The sequence below is a fragment of the Diceros bicornis genome, chromosome 31, assembly GCF_020826845.1.
Source record: "Diceros bicornis minor isolate mBicDic1 chromosome 31, mDicBic1.mat.cur, whole genome shotgun sequence".
NCBI classification, from domain to species: Eukaryota; Metazoa; Chordata; class Mammalia; order Perissodactyla; family Rhinocerotidae; genus Diceros; species Diceros bicornis.
This window is the reverse complement of record NC_080770.1, coordinates 4,480,716-4,500,930: the sequence shown is the minus strand read 5'-3', so window position 1 is coordinate 4,500,930 and position 20,215 is coordinate 4,480,716. Positions and strand designations below refer to the sequence as shown.

At 61.0% G+C, this 20,215-nt stretch overlaps 1 protein-coding gene across 1 annotated transcript; it reads left to right on the top strand.

The window, feature by feature from the left end:
- The first annotated feature begins 707 nt into the window (after positions 1–707).
- CCND1 (cyclin D1) lies at positions 708–13,534 on the top strand. Its single transcript, XM_058526188.1, has 5 exons — positions 708–1,068; positions 2,623–2,838; positions 3,380–3,539; positions 7,715–7,863; positions 10,270–13,534. The coding sequence occupies exons 1-5, from the start codon at positions 871–873 to the stop codon at positions 10,435–10,437; spliced, it is 891 nt and encodes a 296-aa protein (XP_058382171.1). The 5' UTR covers positions 708–870; the 3' UTR covers positions 10,438–13,534.
- The last annotated feature ends 6,681 nt before the right edge of the window (positions 13,535–20,215 follow it).

Genomic DNA, 20,215 nt, shown 5'->3' with positions numbered 1-20,215 from the left:
TAGCGCATGCTAGGTTGAAATCCCTTTAACGTTTAGGGTTACCCCCTGGGCATTTGCAACGACCCCCCTGTGCGCCGGAATGAAGCCTCCACCGGGAGTGTGGGCTCTGCCCTACGTCCCTGAGCGTTAAATGGTTCCTGAAATTTACACGTGTTAATGAAAATGAAGATGTAAACGCTGAGATTCCTTGGCGGCCTCTTCGCCCGTGGGTGCCCTCGTGGCGTTCTCGGAAATGCGCCCATTCTCCCGGCTCGGATATAGGGTGTCGCCGAGCCCCAGAGTCCCCCCTCCATGCGGTCTCCCCGGCTGCGTGTGGCCTGCCCGCCCTCCTAGTTGTCCCTCTCTGCAGAGCCACCTCCACCCCACCCTCAAAATCCCAGGGGACCCACTCGGGGAGGACAGACCCCCCTGCACCCCTCTTCCCCAGCGGGGAGAAAGGCAGCCATGGGGCGATTTGCATTTCTATGAAAACCGGGCTTCGGGGGCAACTCCGCCGCGGGGCAGGCGCGGCGCCTCCGGGATGGCTTTTGGGCTCTGCCCCTCGCCGCTCCCCAGCGCTCGGCGCCCGCGCCCCCTCCCCCTGCGCCCGCCCCCGCCCCCCCCACCCCCGCTCCCATTCTCTGCCCGGCTTTGATCTCTGCTTAACAACAGTAACGTCACACGGACTACAGGGGAGTTTTGTTGGAAGTTGCAAAGTCCTGGAGCCTCCAGAGGGCTGTCGGCGCAGTAGCAGCGAGCAGCAGCGTCCGCGCGCTCCGGCGAGGGGCAGAAGAGCTCGAGGGAGCGCGGGGCAGCAGGAGCGAGAGCCGAGCCCAGACCGAGCCCCGGGGACCCACCGCCCGCCCCAGGCCACCCAGCAGAGCCCCAGCCATGGCACACCAGCTCCTGTGCTGCGAGGGGGAGACCATCCGCCGGGCGTACCCCGATGCCAACCTCCTCAACGACCGGGTGCTGCGGGCCATGCTCAAGGCGGAGGAGACCTGCGCGCCCTCGGTGTCCTACTTCAAGTGTGTGCAGAAGGAGATCCTGCCGTCCATGCGGAAGATCGTGGCCACATGGATGCTGGAGGTGCGGGGCTTCGGCGGTTCTCTTGAGACTTTCCTGCAACTTGTTGCTCAGACCCACATTTCTTTGCCACTCGTCTCCCTCCCTTCTCTCTCACCCCAACTTTGAAGTTTGCGGGACTGTTGCTAGGAGTCGTATTTTCAAAATACATAGATATTGTGGGTGTTTTTTGCACGAGGAGGGGGTGGGGGAATTAGAAATACTCTTTCCTGGGGGGGGCGGGGAGCGGTCGGGGAGGGGTGCCTTCGGGGAAAGCCCGTGCCAGGGGCACCCCAATTGACTCGAGGGTGCGGGCCAGCAGGCTGGGCGCCCCTTATGGTCCCCTCCTGGGCCGCCACCGCGCACCCCCGCCTGCGCCCGTGCCCGGCTGTGCCTCCTCTCCCGGCCGCGCGGCCACTGAGCCGCCAGCTCCAGGGGGAGGGGGCATAGATTTGATTTTTAAATTAATACCCATGGACACGTATGCAAGGGCCGCTCGTGCCAGTATTATGCGCCATCTTTGTTCTTTTATTGCAAAGCAAAAGTGTTTATTAATAATTGGGGGCAGGGTGGGGGCGGGGAGCGGCCGGCGAGGCGCTGGGGCCGCCGCGAGGGGCCGCGCGGCCGCCGGGAGGGGCGCGGGGACAGAGCGCGGGCAGTTTTGGGGGGACCCCGCTCGGGAAGGGGGGCCCCTTTGTTCAAGCACCGAGTCCCGGGGCGCCCCGCACTGCCAGCCTGGGCCGGAGAGCACGCCGGGCTGCAAGGTCGCGTGGCCCCCAGGAGGCTAGGGACTGACCCTTGTCTGCAGGGGTCTCAGCTTGGGGGACCTGTGTGGAGCGAGCCGGGGGCCCGGGTCACATTTTCAGGCTTTCAGTGGGTGCCTGGGGCGCCCGCAAGTATTTTAAAATAATTTTTGAAAGTGCGGCGTGGTGCCCTTGCGAGAGGGAAGCGGCGCCCGCGCCCAAGGGGAGGGGGGGGGGCCGAGTTTTAATTCCTGGGGCTCTCCCCCGAGCCTGCAACGAGCTCCCGACCCCCGGACTGGGTAAAGGGCCGTCCGAGGGTCATTTTCATGGGTTTTTTATGTACTCAAATAATTTTTTTATATTTTTAAATATTTTTTGAAAAGATGACGTCTGGGGAAATGCGGCGCGGCGGCCTGGGACGCCACCTTTGTGTCTCGCAGGCGCAGCGAGCGCGGCGCCCGGCCCCGCGGTCCGCCCCGCGGCCCCGCACCCCGTTTCGTGCCGACCCCCGGCCAGGCGGGCCCCGGAGCCCCCACGCGGGCCGGGGTCTCGGGGGCTGGCAGCCCGCGCGCGGCGCATGCCGCCCAGCCGTGCCCGCTCCCGCCCCCGCCGTGCCAGCCTCGCGGGGACTTTCCCTTTCAGTTTCAGGGTGGGTGGGTATTGGGGACACCCGGGGGAGGGGGCGCGTCCCCGGAAGCGTCTGCGGCCCCCTGCCGCGACCCTCGGCGCGCTCGGGGCCCCGCGGGCCGGCGCGCGCGGGGTGGGGGGCGCGGGGTCTCCGCGGAGGGGGCCCGGCGCGCGCGCGGCGGCGGTCACGGCCCCGGTGCCCCGGCAGGTCTGCGAGGAGCAGAAGTGCGAGGAGGAGGTCTTCCCGCTGGCCATGAACTACCTGGACCGCTTCCTGTCGCTGGAGCCCGTGAAGAAGAGCCGCCTGCAGCTGCTGGGGGCTACCTGCATGTTCGTGGCCTCCAAGATGAAGGAGACCATCCCCCTGACGGCCGAGAAGCTGTGCATCTACACTGACAACTCCATCCGGCCCGACGAGCTGCTGGTAACCCCGCGACCCCCGCCGCCCACCGACGCCCCAGTAGCCGCGGGACCCCGGGGGTGGGGGAGGTGCAGAGGTGGGGGGCCCCGGCCGGCTGCTGACAGACCCTGGGCCCCGAGGGCGGGCGGCCACACTGCTTGGGGGCCCCCGCCTCGAGGAGCCGGCGCGACCCCCGGCGCCCCCCGTCCCCGCCGCCGTCCCCGCCGCCCCACCTCGCACTTTCGCTCGGACTCCCACCGCGTCTGCGCCCCGGACGCGCCCGAAAAGTGGGCGGCGCGCGCCCTCTAGCGGCGGCAGCGCGTTTACGACCGGGCGGCGTGTCCCGGGTGTGGGAGGTCTTTTTTGTGTCCACTTGGGAACAGGCGGCTTAACCGTGAGCAGGAGCGTTTGCCGGCGGCACCTTCTCTTTTTTGACCTGGGATCGCGTGTTGTCCCCCTCTTCCTGGAGCCCGACATCCCCCATCCCTTCTCTCCAGGCCCCTGTCCCCCCGCCCCCGCGGCTGCCCTGCGCGCCTCTTTATGCTCGTCCACCCCGTTTCCACAGCAAATGGAGCTGCTCCTGGTGAACAAGCTGAAATGGAACCTGGCAGCCATGACCCCGCACGATTTCATCGAGCACTTCCTCTCCAAAATGCCGGTGGCGGAGGACAACCAACAGATCATCCGCAAGCACGCGCAGACCTTCGTCGCCCTCTGCGCCACAGGTAGGGCGGCTGGCCTGCTGCCCCGGCCTCCCTGGGGGTCCCCCGGCGGAGCTTCCTGCCCTCTGACTCAGTTTCCCCATCTGATGCTCCCCCGGCCCCGCCTGCCCTGGGAAGCGCTCCTCCGTCTCTGTTCTGTTGAGCAGAGGGCTTGGGCGGTTTGTGCTGGATGGAGGGGTGCTGCCCCCCGGGGGCGGGCGGCTACCATGCAGTGCCTTCGCGATGGCGGTGGTAGGCCGGCCTGCCCGGGTCCAGCTGCCGGGGCTTCTGCTCCCCACGCGAGGCAGGGGCCCGGCTGTGGCCACTCTGTGCTGGAAAGGGTTTACCTTGGCCGCCCGGCCTGCCCCCCCGCCCCGACCCCGTCTCCGCCCCCCCCCCAGTCCTTCCCCGTGTCCTCAAGGAGCCTGAGCTGCGGGGGCCTCCTCCTGGCCTCTCCCAGGCTGGGCCACCTGCCAGGGGCGCCTACAGGGGTGGGGAGGCCGGCCGGCAGGGCCTGCACCACGTGCTCTGGGCGGCCCGCGGCAGCCCTCGTGCGGGGGCGGCCGGCAGAGGAGCCCGGCCGCCGGAGGCCCCGCCAGGGGCGCACGGGCCACTCCGCTCAGCCGAGCCCTGGGCGGGCCTTTGGAGGGGCTTGGGCTTGGGCTGCTGTGATTGGCAGCGGGGGCCAGCCCACCCTCCCCTAGCACGCCTCTGGCCGGTCCCTGGAGGCCCCTGCCTGGCACTGGCCTGGCCCAAGCCCCCAGGCAGGCAGCCTTTTGGAACCCAGTGCAGAGAGAGAGAGACAGATACACGCAGCCCAACGTGTTTCGTGCCCGCCTTCCCCCAGCCCTGCCCCTGACCCCCTGTGACCTCGTCTTTCCTCTTCTCTGACCACATGAGCTGGGTCCAACAGAACTGGAGACCCTGACCGGGGACCCATGCCCCATCCCACCCGGCTGTGCTGTGGGCCACCTCTGCCCCTGGTCAGGCCTCAGCTGTCACATCTGTTTGGGGCTCGCTCTGGGTGACCTGAGGGCCACATGGCATCCAAGGCGGGAGTGGGTGTCTTTCAGCTCCTCCCCAGAAGGGGCAGGGCCCCCTGACCTGGCCTCTCATTGACCCTCCTGGTGTCTGGGCACTCTGGCGGCTGGTATTTCTGAGTGAGGCAAGAGTTGGGAAGATTCTGCTAGCGTCCCTACCCTCCTTCTCTGAGTCCTTCCAGGGGTGGGGGGGTGGGGGGGTGCAGGTAGAGATGCCAAGGACGTGGTTGGGCTGGACGGATCCGAGGGGTGGGGGCACACCCCCCTCCCCAGGCATTCCTGTCCCAAAGTGCTGGCCCTTGGTTGGGGGTGGGGAGCCTCCCGCTGCCGTCCCCTCGGCCTCCAGGGGCCAGCCCTGCAAGCGGGCAGGGAGGCGTTCTCTGGCTGGGGCGCCTCAGAGGAGAGAGGCCTCCAGAGACTTCCAGGCAGCCTTTTATGGAGCTGAAAGTGGTTCAGAGAAACGGCAAACTTTCCTGGAGATAATGCGAGGAACGGTTCTTGCACGCTCTCCCCCCAGGGTGGCTGGGGCAGCCTGGAGCTCCCTCTCTCCCAGGACCCCTGGGAAGCGGGGTGTGTGGCCTGTGCAGTGCGCAGGCAGCGAGGAAGCGAGCGTGGTGCCGAGGCTGCAGACGGGCTCAAGCTGCCGTGGGTCACTGGCCTTCTGTCTTAACGCTGGGCCCAGCAGGCAGCCCCTGGCCTTTGGGGTGGGGCCCGGGCTCAGATACCTGGGCACACCTGGGGTGAAGGTGAGGGGAGGGCTGAAGGTGACTCAGCTTTCCACATGCGTGAACTCCAGGGTGGGGCCCCTTGGCGGACGGAGGAGCAGAGCGACACCCGCCTACCAAGTCCTGGTCCGTGCCTGCACGTTTTGAACATAACTGAGACTCAGCCATGCCCTTGGTCACAAGGGGACCTCTCTCAAGATGAGAGTGACATAACTGCAGTTCAAAAAACAGAGACAGGTTTCGTGAGGTGGAAGCATGAGCAGAAGTCCAGGAAAATGTCTTTGCCCTCCCCATGGCCAGGGGCCCATTTAAAGGTGCGTGAGGGGGGCTCTGCTCCCCCTGCCCTGTGTGGCCCAGAGACGGGGCCTCCTGACTGACTGCACATGTGCACATGTCTCCCACCCCCAGCGCTGGGATTTGCTTTTCCTTCGGCGTCCGTGTACAGCCACGTACACTAGAGCCTTTCCTTGAGCTGCGGTGGGTTAGGTGACGAAATCATCAGTGCCGTTTGAGGCTGGCACGGAACTGAGGTCGAGGGAGGGGTCTGAGCGAGGGTCAGCAGTGGCGCTCGGCTCCGAGGACCGGGCTCGCCGTGGCTGGCTGGGCTCCTGACAACCGGGCAGTGACTAGGAGCAGTTGTTGGAGCGGCAGCGTTGAGATCGGGACCACTCCTTATCTAGACAGAAGCCCGCCAACCACACACTCACACGCGCGCGCGCACACACACACACACACACACACACTTCAGTGGCGAGATGGGCCTCGGAAGCAGCCTGCCCCGATTCTTCCCTCCCTTATAGATGGGGTCTCGGGCTGCGGCCGGTCAGAACCTGTTGCTGGGCCGCACAGTTCCTGTGTGCCGGCCTGATTTGCCTCAATGAAAAGCTTTTCATTCCCGGCTCCCGGCTCTCAGACTGGGTGGAATGGCTCCCATTTAAAGGGGAAGGAGGTGGCGAGCCTTGTGAGGGATTTCTTTTTTGAGTCGTCGCAGTGCCCAGAAATTGGCTTTGTCGCCCCTTCAGGGTGGCTGCCTTTCTTCCCAGCCCCCCTTGACGCCACCCGCTTCCTTGAACAAGGCCGAAGTTGTTTATTCTCTCTGGATGAAGTCTCACATGGGCTGTGGGGATGCGCCCCAGCCCCTGGGGGCCCCAGTCCCTTTGTGCCCAGCCCCCTCCCATTCAGCTCACCCGAGCCCCCGTTCCTGGGTGCTCAATGGCGCAAGAGGAGGCGATGGGGGCTGACAGATGCCACGCTCAGCCCTTATAGGCGCCCGGCTCCAGGCCCAAGGGCCCCTGATTAAGATGCTGAACTCTGGCCTTCTCCACCCATAATTCCATCTTGGGTGCAAAAAAAAAGCAGGCTTGGGCACCTCATCGCCACTTAATCTTATTTATTTATTTTCCCCTAAAGCCCCAGTAGATAGTTGTGTGTTATAGCTGCACATCCTTCTAGTTGCTGTATGTGGGACGCGGCCTCAGCATGGCCTGAGAAGCGGTGCGTTGGTGCACGCCCGGGATCCCAACCCGGGTCACCAGCAGTGGAGCACGCGCACTTAACTGCTAAGTCACGGGGCCGGCCCTCATGGCCACCTAAATGTCCTTACTTTAGGGGTGTGCAAGGGGCCTGCGGATTGCCCTTAGAAGGAAAAGCAGACGCTCTCCGCATCAGTGAGCTCATGCTGGCCCCGCAGAGGGGGCCGGGGCCCTCCCACCTGTCGAGTTTCCCTGTAGTTTGTTTGGTGAGGGAGCGGGCAGCCGACTGGCAGGTGAAGTAATGAAGTAGCGCTACACCCCCGTGGCGTCCCTGGGGAAGAGAGAGTGGGGACAAGCATGTGACCACAGGGAGCTCCTGCAGGCCAATGGGCCGCCCTGGGTTCATCTTCCCAGGCAGACATGGGTCTGGGGGGTAGACAGGGGGCTCCTCCAGGAATTTGGGGAGTAGCTTTGGCCTGGGTGCAGCTTGGGCCCCTGTGCAGGTGAGGTCCCCTGGGCCTGGCAGTGCAGGACTCAGGGTTAGCGCAGAGGCAGCACCTCGGTTCCCCTGTGGGCTTGCATCTTCTATTTCATTTCTGTGAATCAGCCACACATTCACGAAGCTCATGATGCTGAAAGGATGCGAATGCGGCCACATCCCCTCAGCCACCCGGCCCCTCCAGAGGCCTCTGCTGTCTCCTCCAGGGGCTGTTTTCCAGGTTGGCTTTGTGGGTGCTGTTTGTAAGCGAGCCTCACAGGCTCGCCTTAGGCGCGCCCCAAGCCCGGCTCCTGCCCTTCCAGCGCCCGGGTCATGACTAGAGCGACTGCCCCTCGAAACCCACACGCCCAGCCTGGCCGTTTGCGGGACAAGCCACCTGATACGAGGCTGGTGCTGGGGGTGCCCGGATCCCGTGGCGTGTCCCCCACTCATGGCCTCTTGCCTCTCTCTCCCTCTGCCGCAGACGTGAAGTTCATTTCCAACCCGCCCTCCATGGTGGCTGCGGGGAGCGTGGTGGCCGCAGTGCAGGGCCTGCATCTGGGAAGCGCCAACGGCTTCCTGTCCTATCACCGCCTCACACGGTTCCTCTCCAAAGTGATTAAGTGTGACCCGGTAAGTGATCGCGTGCACCACTCCCACACTGGCTCGCCGGGGCCTGCGGAGCACTGGGTACTAGAAACGTCTAGAAGCTGGGGGTCCGATGCTGCAGTTCACTGACGGGAAATGCCATGGCTGGTGCCAAGACCCTTGGAGGTGACGGGGAAGGGGTGGGTGCCTGCGTTCAGAGGCAAAGGACCTGCCACAGGCTGTCAGGGTGCCAGCTTTACTCTCCTCCCCCCGGGGGCTGCTTTGGAAGGAGAAGCACCTCTGGGAACTTGCTGAGAGGCCAGGAGGTCCTCACAGGCTGCTGGCGTCCCCTGGGGCTCCCGGGAGCAGGCAGGGGCCATAAACCCCTCCCTGGGGAGCCGTCCAGGAAGAGGGGCCACACGGCGGGCCAGTCAATGATCCGTGCCCTAATGGGGTGTGGAGCTGGGGCCCGGTCGAGCTTTGTCTGGGTGACATTGTGGATGGCCAATAAAGAGATGCTTTAAAAGGGCTCCTGTGAGGTCTCGGGACGGGACAATGGGCCGGTAGAGACAACCTTGTTTTTTACGGCCCTATTAGAGAGGCTGCTGCTGTTACAGCCCAGTTAGTTGTGTCTTTCTTCTTAAAAATGCCATTGTTTTACCCCCAGTTCTTTTCTTAAAGAATTAAAATAACAATTACAAGGGTTTGTGGCATTTGCCAAATTAGACCAGCGGGGTTGGCGGGTCAACCGGCGGCCTCCGTGGGTGTGCAGTGTGGGAGCCGGTGACCACCTTGACCCCGCTCCAGATCGGCTCGGGCTGCCTTCTGGTGCTCCCCCCCGCCCCACGTCCGGAGGCTTGGGGGGCCCCTAGCCGGGTGCCACCTCACTGGTGCAATTCACGGAAGGAGGGCTAGGGGGTGAGACAGACATCTGCCTGTGCTCTGCCCAGCGCCACTCGGCTGCCCGGCCTGGGTGTCTCCCCCCAAGCAGGAAGCTTTCTCACCCAGACACAAGGCAGCTCCTGGAGGCGGAGGGGGCCTCCCCTCTCCATCTCAGGGCTCACATCACAGGCTCAGGCGGCCGCCTGGGGGCTGGAGCATCCTTGCTCAGCGGCTGGGGGCCAGCATCATCCCCGTATCTCCCTCTCAGCTGGAAACACCACGGACAGAATGCCTTCCACAGACAATCATAGGGAATGGCTGTGTGATCCCTCGTGGGCGCTGGGTGTTTGGATCGAAGCCTGAGATAGCATCAGGAATCTTGGGTTCCACACCAGACCTTCCAGCCCTCAGTTTCCTCATCTGTAAAATGGGGCTATTGGCACCTCCCCTGCCTCCCTGATTTGCCATGATTAATACTAAAAAGGTGGCAGGGGCAGGAAAGTACCCCCTGTGAAGACAGAGCTCTGTGGAGACCTGGGAGTCACTGTGAAGCCCTTGTGGCCCGCTCCACTCCCTTTAGGCAGTGAACCCCTGTGTCCAGCCCCAGCTGGTTGGAAGTTCAGCAGCGCCTTCCCCGTGGTGGGCCCATGGCTGAAGCCTGTTTCTGGAAGGGTGCAGGTCTGCCTTCTAGGCTGGACTGGAGACTAGTTCTGGAATAGAAGCCCCAGTGTGCCATCTGGGGAGTTGGGACAGGTGGCCCCCACACCTGGACCAGCCTCTAATCAGACCCTGGGGGCCATGAGGCCACTCGGCTGTGAGAGGCACCTCTGAGCTGCGGGGAGATGTGCCCCCAGTGAGACCAAGAGTGGCCCCCAGACTCGGATTCCTCTTCCCCATTGAAAATGCAGGGTGGTGGCCTTGAGAGGGAACCTGCAGCGGGCGGGCGCGGGGCAAGGCCAGAGTGCTGCCAGAGACGCAGGCCCGAACGGGAGAGGAGAGGACGGAGGGGGATGAACAGGCCAGGTCCCCCGGGCCACCCAACATTCGTTCTCAGTCATGCGCGGCCTAATGCTCTGACGGCCATTCATCACGGAAGGCTGGGTTCACCGCGAGGGCTGACGTGCGGAGGTTAAGTCCGAAAAGCAGAGCTCCGAGGGCCTCCCGTCTGGGATCAAATGGCTGAATTCGCCGAGGACATCGCTGGGGCTGGTGGGAACGGCGGGGCCCGAGATCTGAGCCCAGCGGAGGAGGAATTCCAGCGAGGGGCCAGGGTCCTGCTGGGGCCGGGGGGCAGGCCGGGGAGGCATGGCGCGGGCACGTCTGTCTGCGCCCCTGAAGACGGCCAGCAGCCCCGTGGCCTGTGAAGCCTGTGGTCCCGAGGTGGGGTCACCATCGCCTGGTTGACCTGTGGGCTCCTGGGGCCGGGGCCGCCGGCGGCCAAATGGGGCCCGTGCTGCCGGTCCTGGGCTTTGGGGCAGAGGCTCACCAGCTTCTGGGGAGGCGGCGTTTGGGGGACGGCCCCTCATTGCGTGCCCCTGCTGAGGACCCCTGTCTGTCTGTCTCGCCCAGGACTGCCTCCGGGCCTGCCAGGAGCAGATTGAAGCCCTGCTGGAGTCCAGCCTGCGCCAGGCCCAGCAGCAGAACCTGGACCCCAAGGCTGCGGAGGAGGAGGAGGAGGAGGAGGAGGAGGTGGACCTGGCCTGCACGCCCACCGACGTGCGGGACGTGAACATCTGAGGGCGCCGGCGGCGAGGGAGGGGCCGGCCCCAGGTGCTCCCCTGACAGACCGTCCTCTCCAGGACTGGTCACCACCAGAAGGGAAAGCTTCCTTCTCCCTGCTGTCGGTTTTTTCCTTTGCTCTTTCTCCCTTCCGTCTCTGACTTAAGCGAAAGAAAAAAGTACCGGAAAAACTGTCTTTAAAAAAAAAAAAAAAAAAGGAGAGAAAAAAAATAGTATTTGCATAACCCTGAGCCGGGAGGGAGGAGGGTCGTGCTACAAAAATAGAGGATTTTATACCCCATAATCAACTAGTTTTTATATTAATGTGTTTGTGTCTCTGTGTTGTAAGGATAGGCATTAACACAAGGAATGATTCTGCAGGGGAGGATTAGATTTGATTCTTTCTGTGTTTAAAACAAAAAGCATAAAAACCTTTAAAAAAAAATAGAAACAAGTCAGCAAACCATTTTTAAAGTAGAAGAGGGTTTTAGATAGAAAAACATACCCTTGTGCTTTTCTTAAGGAGCACAGCTTTAAGGCGGTTCTCAGCATCCTGTATCTTGCTTGCTCCTGCATGTAGTCACTTTATAAGTCATTGTGCGTGTTTATTTTATTTCGTAGGTAGGCGTGTAACCTCTCCACCTTGTCAGTGGCTGGTGTGACCTCTCGGTTAGAGTAGTGTAGAGTTCAGCATCGTCAAGTGCTAATCATTTCTGCCTGTGGACCGGCCACCTTCGAGGTGCGTCGGGCACCGGCCAGCATCGTGGTGATGGAAGGCCAACCCTCCGGCTCCTAGCGTCCGCTGCTAGGAAGAGAAACCGCGATAGCAACCTAATATATTCTATTTTTGTAATCTTCATATTTTTGTAGTTGCCTGTTGATGAGATGCTGGTTTTTCACCCCACAGACCTGCAGCCTGCTCACATCCAGGTGAAATTCACAGCTCCTTTTTTGTTGTTGTTCCTTCTCGATATTCTAAACCATTCCATTTCCAAGCACTTTCGGTCCAGTGGGTAGAGGCGCTATCTTTGTTTAGGTTGTGTGCGGAGGCGGGGAGCAATTTCTTAATGGAATGGTTTGGGAATATTCACGGACTTGTGTGCGGACAGGATCGCAAGGCAAGTGCATGTCACTGTGGTGTCAGCGGAAGGGGGATGTTGGGAAGGCTAGGTTCCAGTCAGGAGGAGGGAGAAGACGTGCATCCTCACACTGCCAGGATGATGTGTTCCTTTTTCTGTAGAGAAGTTGAAGTTTTAGGGATCCTTTGGTGCCAACTGGTGTTTGAAAGTAGGGGCCTTAAAGGTTTACCTAGGGAACTCGTAGTTTAAGGGTTAGGAAGGTTTTTAAACACTAAAATATATAATTTATAGTTAAGGCTAAAAAGAATATTTATTGCAGAGGATGTTCGTTAAGGCCAGTATGAGTTATAAAGTAATGCAGTCTCCCCTTGATTTAAATACACACACACACACCCCTTTCTGCCTTTGATGTTGCAGGTACAGTACAGTTTATAAAAGTCAGATCCTTTCATAGGAAAGAAAAAGAATCCCTAGAAGAAGCAGAAAAATCACGTGGATTTGGCTGATTCGGCCTGTTGGGCATTTCCCAACGTGATCCAATCTGAGGGGCATCAGAGTTACAAGGAAAATTAGGGTACTCGAAACATGTTCAGTTCCAGTAAATTCTTACCCCCTGCCCTCTCCTTTTAAGAACATTTTAGCAACCCATAGACGATTTGCACATGGTGACTACGTTCCTTTCTGTAATTGTGATGTGGGGAGTGTTGAGGTGGAGTGAGCACCGAGCGGGATGCTCGGAGGGAGGATGTGAGGGAGCGAGTGTGTGGAGGGGAGGCGCGGGGACCACGCGAGGGACAGGCTGAGGCTCTGCTGATTCGCTGCTACCGATGGCTCCCCAGCTCGTCCGGAAAGACTGACATCGCTTCTCTGTATCTTTCACATTGTGTTGCTGCTATTGGAGGATCAGTTGTTTTGTTTTACAGTGTCATATACTGCCATGTTCTCATTATAATTTTCTCATAGAAAAATGTATGATGGATGCCTTTTTTTTTTTTGTAGATTTTTTTTATGTGATCAGTTTTGACTTAATGTGATTACTGCGCTATTCCAAAAAGGTTCCTGTTTCACAATACCTCATGCTTCACTTAGCCATATGTAGACCCGGCCGTCAGGTTCTGTCTGACCCGCGGCTTCCTGCTTCGGCAAACAGACACGCGGACGAGATCCCAAAACGGGCCTGGTGGGGACGGGCTGCGGGCCGAGTTCACGCGGCCCCCCGGCATCTCTCGGGACCAGGCTGTGTCCGTTTCCTTTTCCCTGCGCCTGTTATGCTGGACTCTCCATCTGACCTGGGATTTACCATCATAGTAGTTTTTACCGCTGTATCGTTCTTTGCGTGTAGCTATGAAAGTTGCATTATTATTATTATTATTATTATTGTAACGAGTATGTCTTAACGTGCCACCGTGGTGCTGTGCTGGAAGACTCAGTCATTTGGGATGAGTGAAATGAATAGCTTCTGAAATCGTTCAAGTTTCGGGTGTGTTAAATCTGTTAACTATGTGCTAGTGTTCTGTTCTGTTCATTACAGCATCATGCTAATTTAAAGAGACTCCAAATCTCAATGAAGCCAGCTAACGGTGCTGTGTGCCCCGGAGTCGCCTAGCACGCTGCCGAACCAAAAGGATTTGTACCATCTGCAGCCCTGCCCCAGCAGGGTCAGCCCGTGTTGCTCCAAGGCCATTGGCAGGTCCAGGACCCGCCCGCCCTGCCCTGCAGGAACACTGCTTCCGCTTACCTCAACCATTCTGGCTGCGGCATCTCTGTGTCTGAACCAAACAGGGTCCTGGAGGGACAGTCTGTCCTGGGGGGGTGGACATTGTGTGCTGAAAGGCCGGTGGCGGGTCTGGGAGCACAGGGGAGCCTGTCCTGTGACCAGCAAGTCTGTGAGGGTCTCTGGTGGGTGGGCATATGGGGTCTGTGTGTTTCTGGTTGCACACCGTGGCGTTTCCCAGCACAGACATGTAACCGGCACGTTTCCAGCAGAAAACAAGACAAACGTGAAAAGTCTAGAAATAAAATTAATAAAACCCTGGTGCCTGCCTGCTTGTTTCCTGGGGTGGGCAGGGAGCGCGGGGCCTGGTGCTGCTCCTGGGCTGGGGGGTGGTAGGCAGGAAGGGGGTCCCGCCTGGGCACTGCTGACAGCAGGGCAGATCCTCCTCTGTCATGGAGGGCTGTCCTGTGCACAGTAGGGTGTTAAGCTGCATCTCTGGCCTCTACTCACCCAATGACAGGACCGTCCCCAGTTGTGACAACCACAAATGTCTCCTGACATCGCCCAGTAGCCACTGGTGATGCAGAGGGAGCACATGACACTCTCCCAGCTCGGAGGAAACCCAGACCAGGGGGACACGCGGTGGGAGGGGCCTGAGAGGAGTCGGGATGGCTTTGCAGGTGCTCCTACCACCTAGGACAACAGCTCTGGCCCCAGCGAGGTGACCGCGCCTACCGATCAGAACCGTCTTCCAGCCCACATTCTGCCAGTTCGCTCTCCTGGGTCACTTGCAGATGGGAAAATAAAGCCAGCATTCAGTAACCCTCCCCTGGCTCAAAACTGCTGTTTGCTCTTGGTGAATCACGGTCCTGAGGCATCCCGAGCGCAGGGAGAGCAAAGCGCGTATTTGGGTCGTGGTCCTGTGGCCTTTTACACAGGCCCGGCGACCCAGGAGGCCTAGTGGGCACCTGTGACGGCCACCTCCAGGCTTCAGAGGCGCGTGACCGGCCTTGTTGCCAGCCCGTCAGAAGTGGGGACCAGGGAGCGCACCGGGAAGGCATCAGCAGGCCATGGTCCCCGCTCTGCGGGGCCGGGGCCTCTTCCCGAGCTGAGGGCCCCCTTGTGTCCTGGGCTGTGGGAGAATTCAGTGAGTGCTCTGGAGCCACGAGGAAGCTTGGGTCACATGCCAAAGATGTCACTGCTTGTCAGGTCAATTCACCGTGGCCTTCATGAGGCACCTGCTGGGTACCGGCCCTGCCCAGGAGGGTGTTCCTCCTCCAGGGGCTCCACCGAGAACCCATGAGGGTGGCCGTGTCGGTTCTCCACGGGCACCGGAGCTGCTGGGAGGAGATGGGGTGTAGAGGCTGCAACTGTTGCCTTCCCACGGCAGCCTCACGCCGGGCGTGTACGGGGCGTGAGGTAAGGCTGCCTGCCCCAGGAGCCTGCAGGGTGCACCAAAAGGGGGTCTCGCCCAGCAGGAGACCAAGGGATAGGTGGAGCAGGAGGAGGTGCCTTGAAGGCGGGGTCCAGGTCTGCACCATCATGGTGGCCCAGCACAGGGGACCCAGGGACATCGGCGGTCTCTGTGTCCCCAGAGACCCCCCCACATAGCGGGGGGCTGAGCGGTGGCTCTGACACCCCGAGAGCCTCGGGTTATCTTGAGGAGGGTTTCGGGGGAGGGGGTAAGGGTACGACTTGATTAGGTTCAATAAGAGTCGGCCAAGAGGAAGCAGGAGCACTGCTCTGCTGTACGCCGGGAGGGGAGCACGCGGGGGGCGAGGTCAGCAGGGCGCTTTACGGATTTTGATGTTTTCAGGAGGGAAGATCTATCTGTAGGCTGCCAGGAGGACAGAGTGGAGAGGGAGAGGCCAGACTGGGAGAGCCAGGGCCCTGTGTAGTGCAGGGGGTGGGGGGCCAGAATGGGCCGAGCGAGGAGGGGACCGGAGTCCCCCATGATGCCGTCTCTGTGCGCAGCCCCCATGAGAGGCGTCTCTGAGGCTCCTCCTCTCGGTTATGCCGCAGACCCAGACCTCTCAAAGCACCCTGGGGCGCCTGCATCCCCTCATGGGGTGGTAGTGAAGGCCCCATCCCCTGGGGGGCATCTGTCTGCCCTGTGTGTGCACATGGCAAAAATAAAACTGGCCCGTGAGGGACTTCTGAGACAAAGCCTCCCAGCGGCATCCCCGCTGCCCCTCTCGGAGGCCCAAACTCCCGTGCTCACTCGGCCCACCGCCACTCACCTGGGGCCTGCCCTGCCCGCCCGCCCCAGGCGGCCCCCCACCCTCTGCTCAAACCCTCCTGGCGCTTCTAGCTCCATCCCAGGTGCTGGGACCTGGCCCACGTCTCCCCAGCCTCACCCTCCTCTCCCCCCAGCCTCAGACTCCTCTCACCCCGAAGTTTCTGCCCATGGAACTGCATGACACCCCAGACTCCGGCCAGTCTGTGCCTGAACCGCCCTCCCCTCTGCTCTCCCTCAAGGCTGCGTAAGACCCTCTGAGGGCGGTCCCCACCCCGGCCCCAGGCAGCTGGCTCTGGGAGGTCTGGGAATCGGAATACCTGGGTGTCTCCTGTTCCGGGCCCTAAGCCCTTGAGGACAGACACCTCGCTGATCCTTCTCTGCCTGCCCCGTTCCCAGCCTGGCAAACAGCAGCTGCTAAGAAGTGGGAGCTGAATGGAAGGGGGCAGCAGGCCGAATCCCACAGGTCAGCCCCAGCCTGCTTTGTGAGTTGCAGAGGGACAGCCCTGCCTGACCCGGGGTGGGGTGGCAGGCCCCCGTGTCGTGAAGAGTCGGGGGGAGGGGGCCTCGCCAGGGGACCCAAGCAGCACCCACGGTCATCCTGAGGCCCAGAGGCCCCAGGAGAGGGCGGTGTGCGCTAAGGCAAGTCAGTTCCATGCTGGGGCCACAGGGGGCAGAAGCGGGGGCCCAGAGTGGGCGCGCACTGCAGCTGCCCCTGCAGAGGTGGGCAGTGCCAGGCCCCTGGGGGGCCACCGCTGCAGTGCCAGGGCCTGAGCCCATCCCACCCAGGGCCTCCTGGAAGCCTCGCCGCCCGCGCGTCCTGGCTCTGCCTTTGGTGGGGGACGGTGATCACACCACAAGGCCAACAGCAGCAGTGCACACTGCAGTGTGGGCTCGGGGGGCACGCCTGTGCTGGGCGGCGGCTGGGCGGCGTGGGGCGTGTGGCCCGCACGCTGGGCCGGCCTTGGCAGCACACAGGGCTCTGTCATTCCAGGAATGTCTTTGATCAGGAGTTTATGCAGAGGGGGAAGCAAGCCCAGGGCCTCTAATCCGTTCCCACAGTCCCCCGGCCCGCCAGCCCCCAGGCCCGAGCCACACCACCGGCCGAGCAGACAATAGCGGGTGGCCGGTGGGCGGGCAGCTCGGGGGCCGCAGGCCTTGAGGCCCACATCCGGGGGCATTGTCACCGCCACTCAGAGGGGCACACAAGGAGGATGGGGAAGAGAAATCCGAAGCCCTCCACTGAAGGGGCTGCAGGGGCCTTGAGCCTCTCCAAGAAGGCAGCGTCCATTAATCCTCATTTTCAGCTACCGGCAGCTGAGACCGCCTCGCAACGCAGTATCCTTAAGAGCAGTGGTCCAGCCAGAGCATCACCCACGTTCTGGACCCCAGGCCGGCAGAGCACGGCAGGCGGCTTTCCCTCCCCTCGTTCAACCACAGAAGAGCTCAAGTTCGCCGAGCACGGCCTGGGCACCAGGCGTTGTGCAAAGCATCGTCCAACGGGCAGTTTCTCTCTGAACCTTGAGACAGGCGGGTGGGCCCTGGAGCTGAGGCTCCCACAGGTGTAATTATCCCATCTTCTAGGTCAAGGGTCGGCAGACTTTCCACAGAGGGCCAGAGAGCGGGTGTTCCAGGCTCTGCTGGCCACGCGAGTTCCGTCCAACTGCTCGACTCTGCCATTAAGCGAAAGTGGGCACGGACAACGGTAAACGAATGAGCGCGGCTGTGCCCAGTCAAGCCTCATTCACCAAACCAGCAGCAGGCTGGGTTTGGGCTGCGGGTGGTAGTTCTCCGGCGCCCGTTGTAGATGAGTAAACCGGGGCCCAGAGAGGTGAAGTAACTGAGCCGGGATCACACAGCCGGGAACTGACCGAGCCAGGCCCAGTGACCAGGTTTGTGTCTCTGGAGGCTGCCCTCCCGTGAGTCGACTTGGCTGCCTCACAGAGAAGAAAAGCTCAAGGTCTTCAAAAACGGGCTTGAAGAAAATGCAGGAAGCCTTCATGTGACCATTTGCACCCGACAGCCAGTGCACACACTCGGGGCCCTGCTTTGCCAGGAGGCCCGGGGGCGAGGTCGGGTCCACCCATGTCCAGGGCTTCAAGCCAGCGGTCTCTGTGGTTAGGGCTGTGTCTTGGTCAGCTGGCCTGGAGAGGGGCAGCCAGGCCTGCTGGCGGTGGATGGCTGAGTGATCAGTCATTGTTTGAAAAGAAAGCCCACGCATGTACGTACACACGCTGAACGTGCACGTTTTGGAGTAAAAGACCCGGGGGTTGGATGTCAGCCCTGCGACTCTCAGGCTGGGGGGCTTCCCTCTCTGCCAAACAGGAACAATCGTGTCTCGGAGAACGGAAGCTCGGGGTGGGGAGAGGGCATCTTCTCCATCTCGCTCTCCTGGGCGTCCTCGGTATCTGTGACAATGCGCAGCAGAGCTGGGGCTCAGCAGATCTCTGCTCAACGAGTGCTTTCAGGGTGTTAATAAGAGTCATCCTCATCTCATCTCGCCAGTAGAGCCACCATCCTCAGTCCATAACCCAGGTGTGGAAGGAGGCCCCAAAACGCCAAGGGTGGGTCCCGGGTGGTGGCATCGGGGCCATACTTATTCCCGGTTTTGGCTCATACAGTGGAGTGCTTGGTCTTCGTGCCAGCACCAGTCCCCCTCCCGGTGCTGACAGCGCCCAGATTTTGCTCTGGGGCATCCGCCATTCTCCACTCTGTAGCTCTGACCCCACCCCCAGCCCCCCGCAGGTCAGGCCAGGAAGGGTCTGGACCTCGTGTGTCCAGTGCCCACGCTCTGGGGACAGGCAAACGACAGCCCAGACAAAGAAACAGACCTTGTGAGCGTCCTGGGGCGGCTGGAACAAATGACCACAGACCGGGGGGCTTCAAGCAACAGACATTTATTCTCCCACGGCTCTGGAGGCTGGCAGTCTGCAATCAGGGCGTCGGCAGGGCCGTGCTCTCTCCAAGCCCCTGGTGGCTGCTGGCACTCCCTGACGTTCCTTGGCTTGCAGCTGCATCGCTCCCACCTCCGCCTCCGTCCTCGCTCTGCCGTCTTCCCCCTCTGAGTGTCTTCACACGGCACTCCCCTCTCTGCGCATCTTCTCGCGCTATAAGGACCCGCAGGGCCCACCCTACTCTGGTACAACCCATCTGAACTTAGCCCTGAGTTACATCTACAAAGACCCTATTTCCAAACAAGGTCACATTCACAGGTCCCGGGGGCTGGGGCTTCAGCTTATCTGTTGGAGGGGCATGACTCAACCTGCCACAGATGTGTGTGAGCTCTGAAAGCTACGGGGCAGGTTCAACAAGCACCCTGCTATTGCAGAGGCACACGCCCACCGGAAACAGCAGACGCTCAATACATCCTTGCTGGGGGGATGAAGTCTTCAGTTCAGTGACCGTCTACAGGGTGCTGGGGCTACCCTGGCGCACCACACTCCTGAGCGGGCAGAAACAGGATCACGTCCAGGTGTCACCCAGGACAGAAGCTCCAGGCCCGGCGACCCAAGACCCAGCTGATCTCATAAAGGGCACCAGGGAGATGTGGCCAAAGCTGAGGGACAGAGTGAGGGTCTCGATGCCAAGTGAGGAGGAGTTTCATCAGCCAGGAAGAAAGAGTTATGGAAAAACTCACGAGCAACGAGTGACTTACCTTCTTGGAGAACTAATCCACAAGGCCCCCGCTGAGCCACCCTGTCATGTCGTGAACACGCCGCTGAACCTTTTGGGGCCTGCTCCCTCAACGGTAGGACTCTCGTGTCCTGTGAGAACTGATCGCAGAGCCCACTCTCCTCTGATCAATCACACTAGCTCGGTGACCTCAGTTTCCTGAGTCACAGACCAGTTGCTCCCTTCGTCCATGGGACTGGGATGACTGTGGGAGTTCGGATGACCTCGCCTGTTAGAGGTTTTGACATCTCTAAATTACACTGGTGTTCTCAGGTAGGGTGGAAGACAAATTCTCCGTGGTGAGGTCAAATGAAAGCTCACAAAGCTAGGAGTGAGAGGGTCACCTCCTCCAGGAAGCCTTCCCTGCCCACCTTCCCATTCCCTCATTCCCCAGGCAGAGCTGAACATCCCCACCCCATCTCTGGGCTCCCCAAGTGCCATGTACTCCCTTGGTGAGCCCTGCTCACAGGATCCAGGGGGCTGATGGCCCATTCGGTCACTGTCTCTCCACAGCAGCAAGCAAGGTCCTTTTCCGGGAAGTCATGTCTTTGCCTCATTCCACTGGATGCAGGACTGGTGACAGAGAGAGGCTGCAAATGATCAGAAGGACGAGGCTCCATTCTGGCTAAGAGGCACTGAAGCAAACTCCTCAAGCCCCCGCTGTGCTCAGGCAGGCCTGAGGTCAGCCACTTGCTGTGACCATGGCACGTCACTCAACTCCACTGGGCGCCGGGGCCTCCGTCTGGGACAGCAGGTAGCAGCCCCGCCTCAGTGGGCCAGTGGACAGTCTGGTGACAGGAGGAAGGTAAAGGCGGCCACCGGCAGCCGCTCAGCAAATCAGACTTCTTGTCCCTGCCTCCATCTCTCCCCATTCTTTTCTCACCACCGGGGGGGAGAAAAATGACGGGGTGAATGTGAAATAAAGAAGTAAAATGTGGCCCTCTTTCAGGACGGTGATGTCGCCTGTGCTTAGGTATTTCCCGCTGGCCACCAGGGTGCCTCTAAGCGTGTGGTTCCAAGGTGGTGAGTTTAGGTGGAGGATTGATCAATCTGCTTATTCCCATTACCAACATTCTAGAAAAATAGAATGAAGTG

Bases quoted from the DNA above. Each gene is read 5' to 3' on its own strand.
- CCND1 (XM_058526188.1), top strand. From the start codon at position 871: ATGGCACACCAGCTCCTGTGCTGCGAGGGGGAGACCATCCGCCGGGCG. The intron at 1,069-2,622 runs GTGCGGGGCTTC...GTGCCCCGGCAG, and splicing joins TGGCCACATGGATGCTGGAG to GTCTGCGAGGAGCAGAAGTG. The intron at 3,540-7,714 runs GTAGGGCGGCTG...CCTCTGCCGCAG, and splicing joins CGTCGCCCTCTGCGCCACAG to ACGTGAAGTTCATTTCCAAC.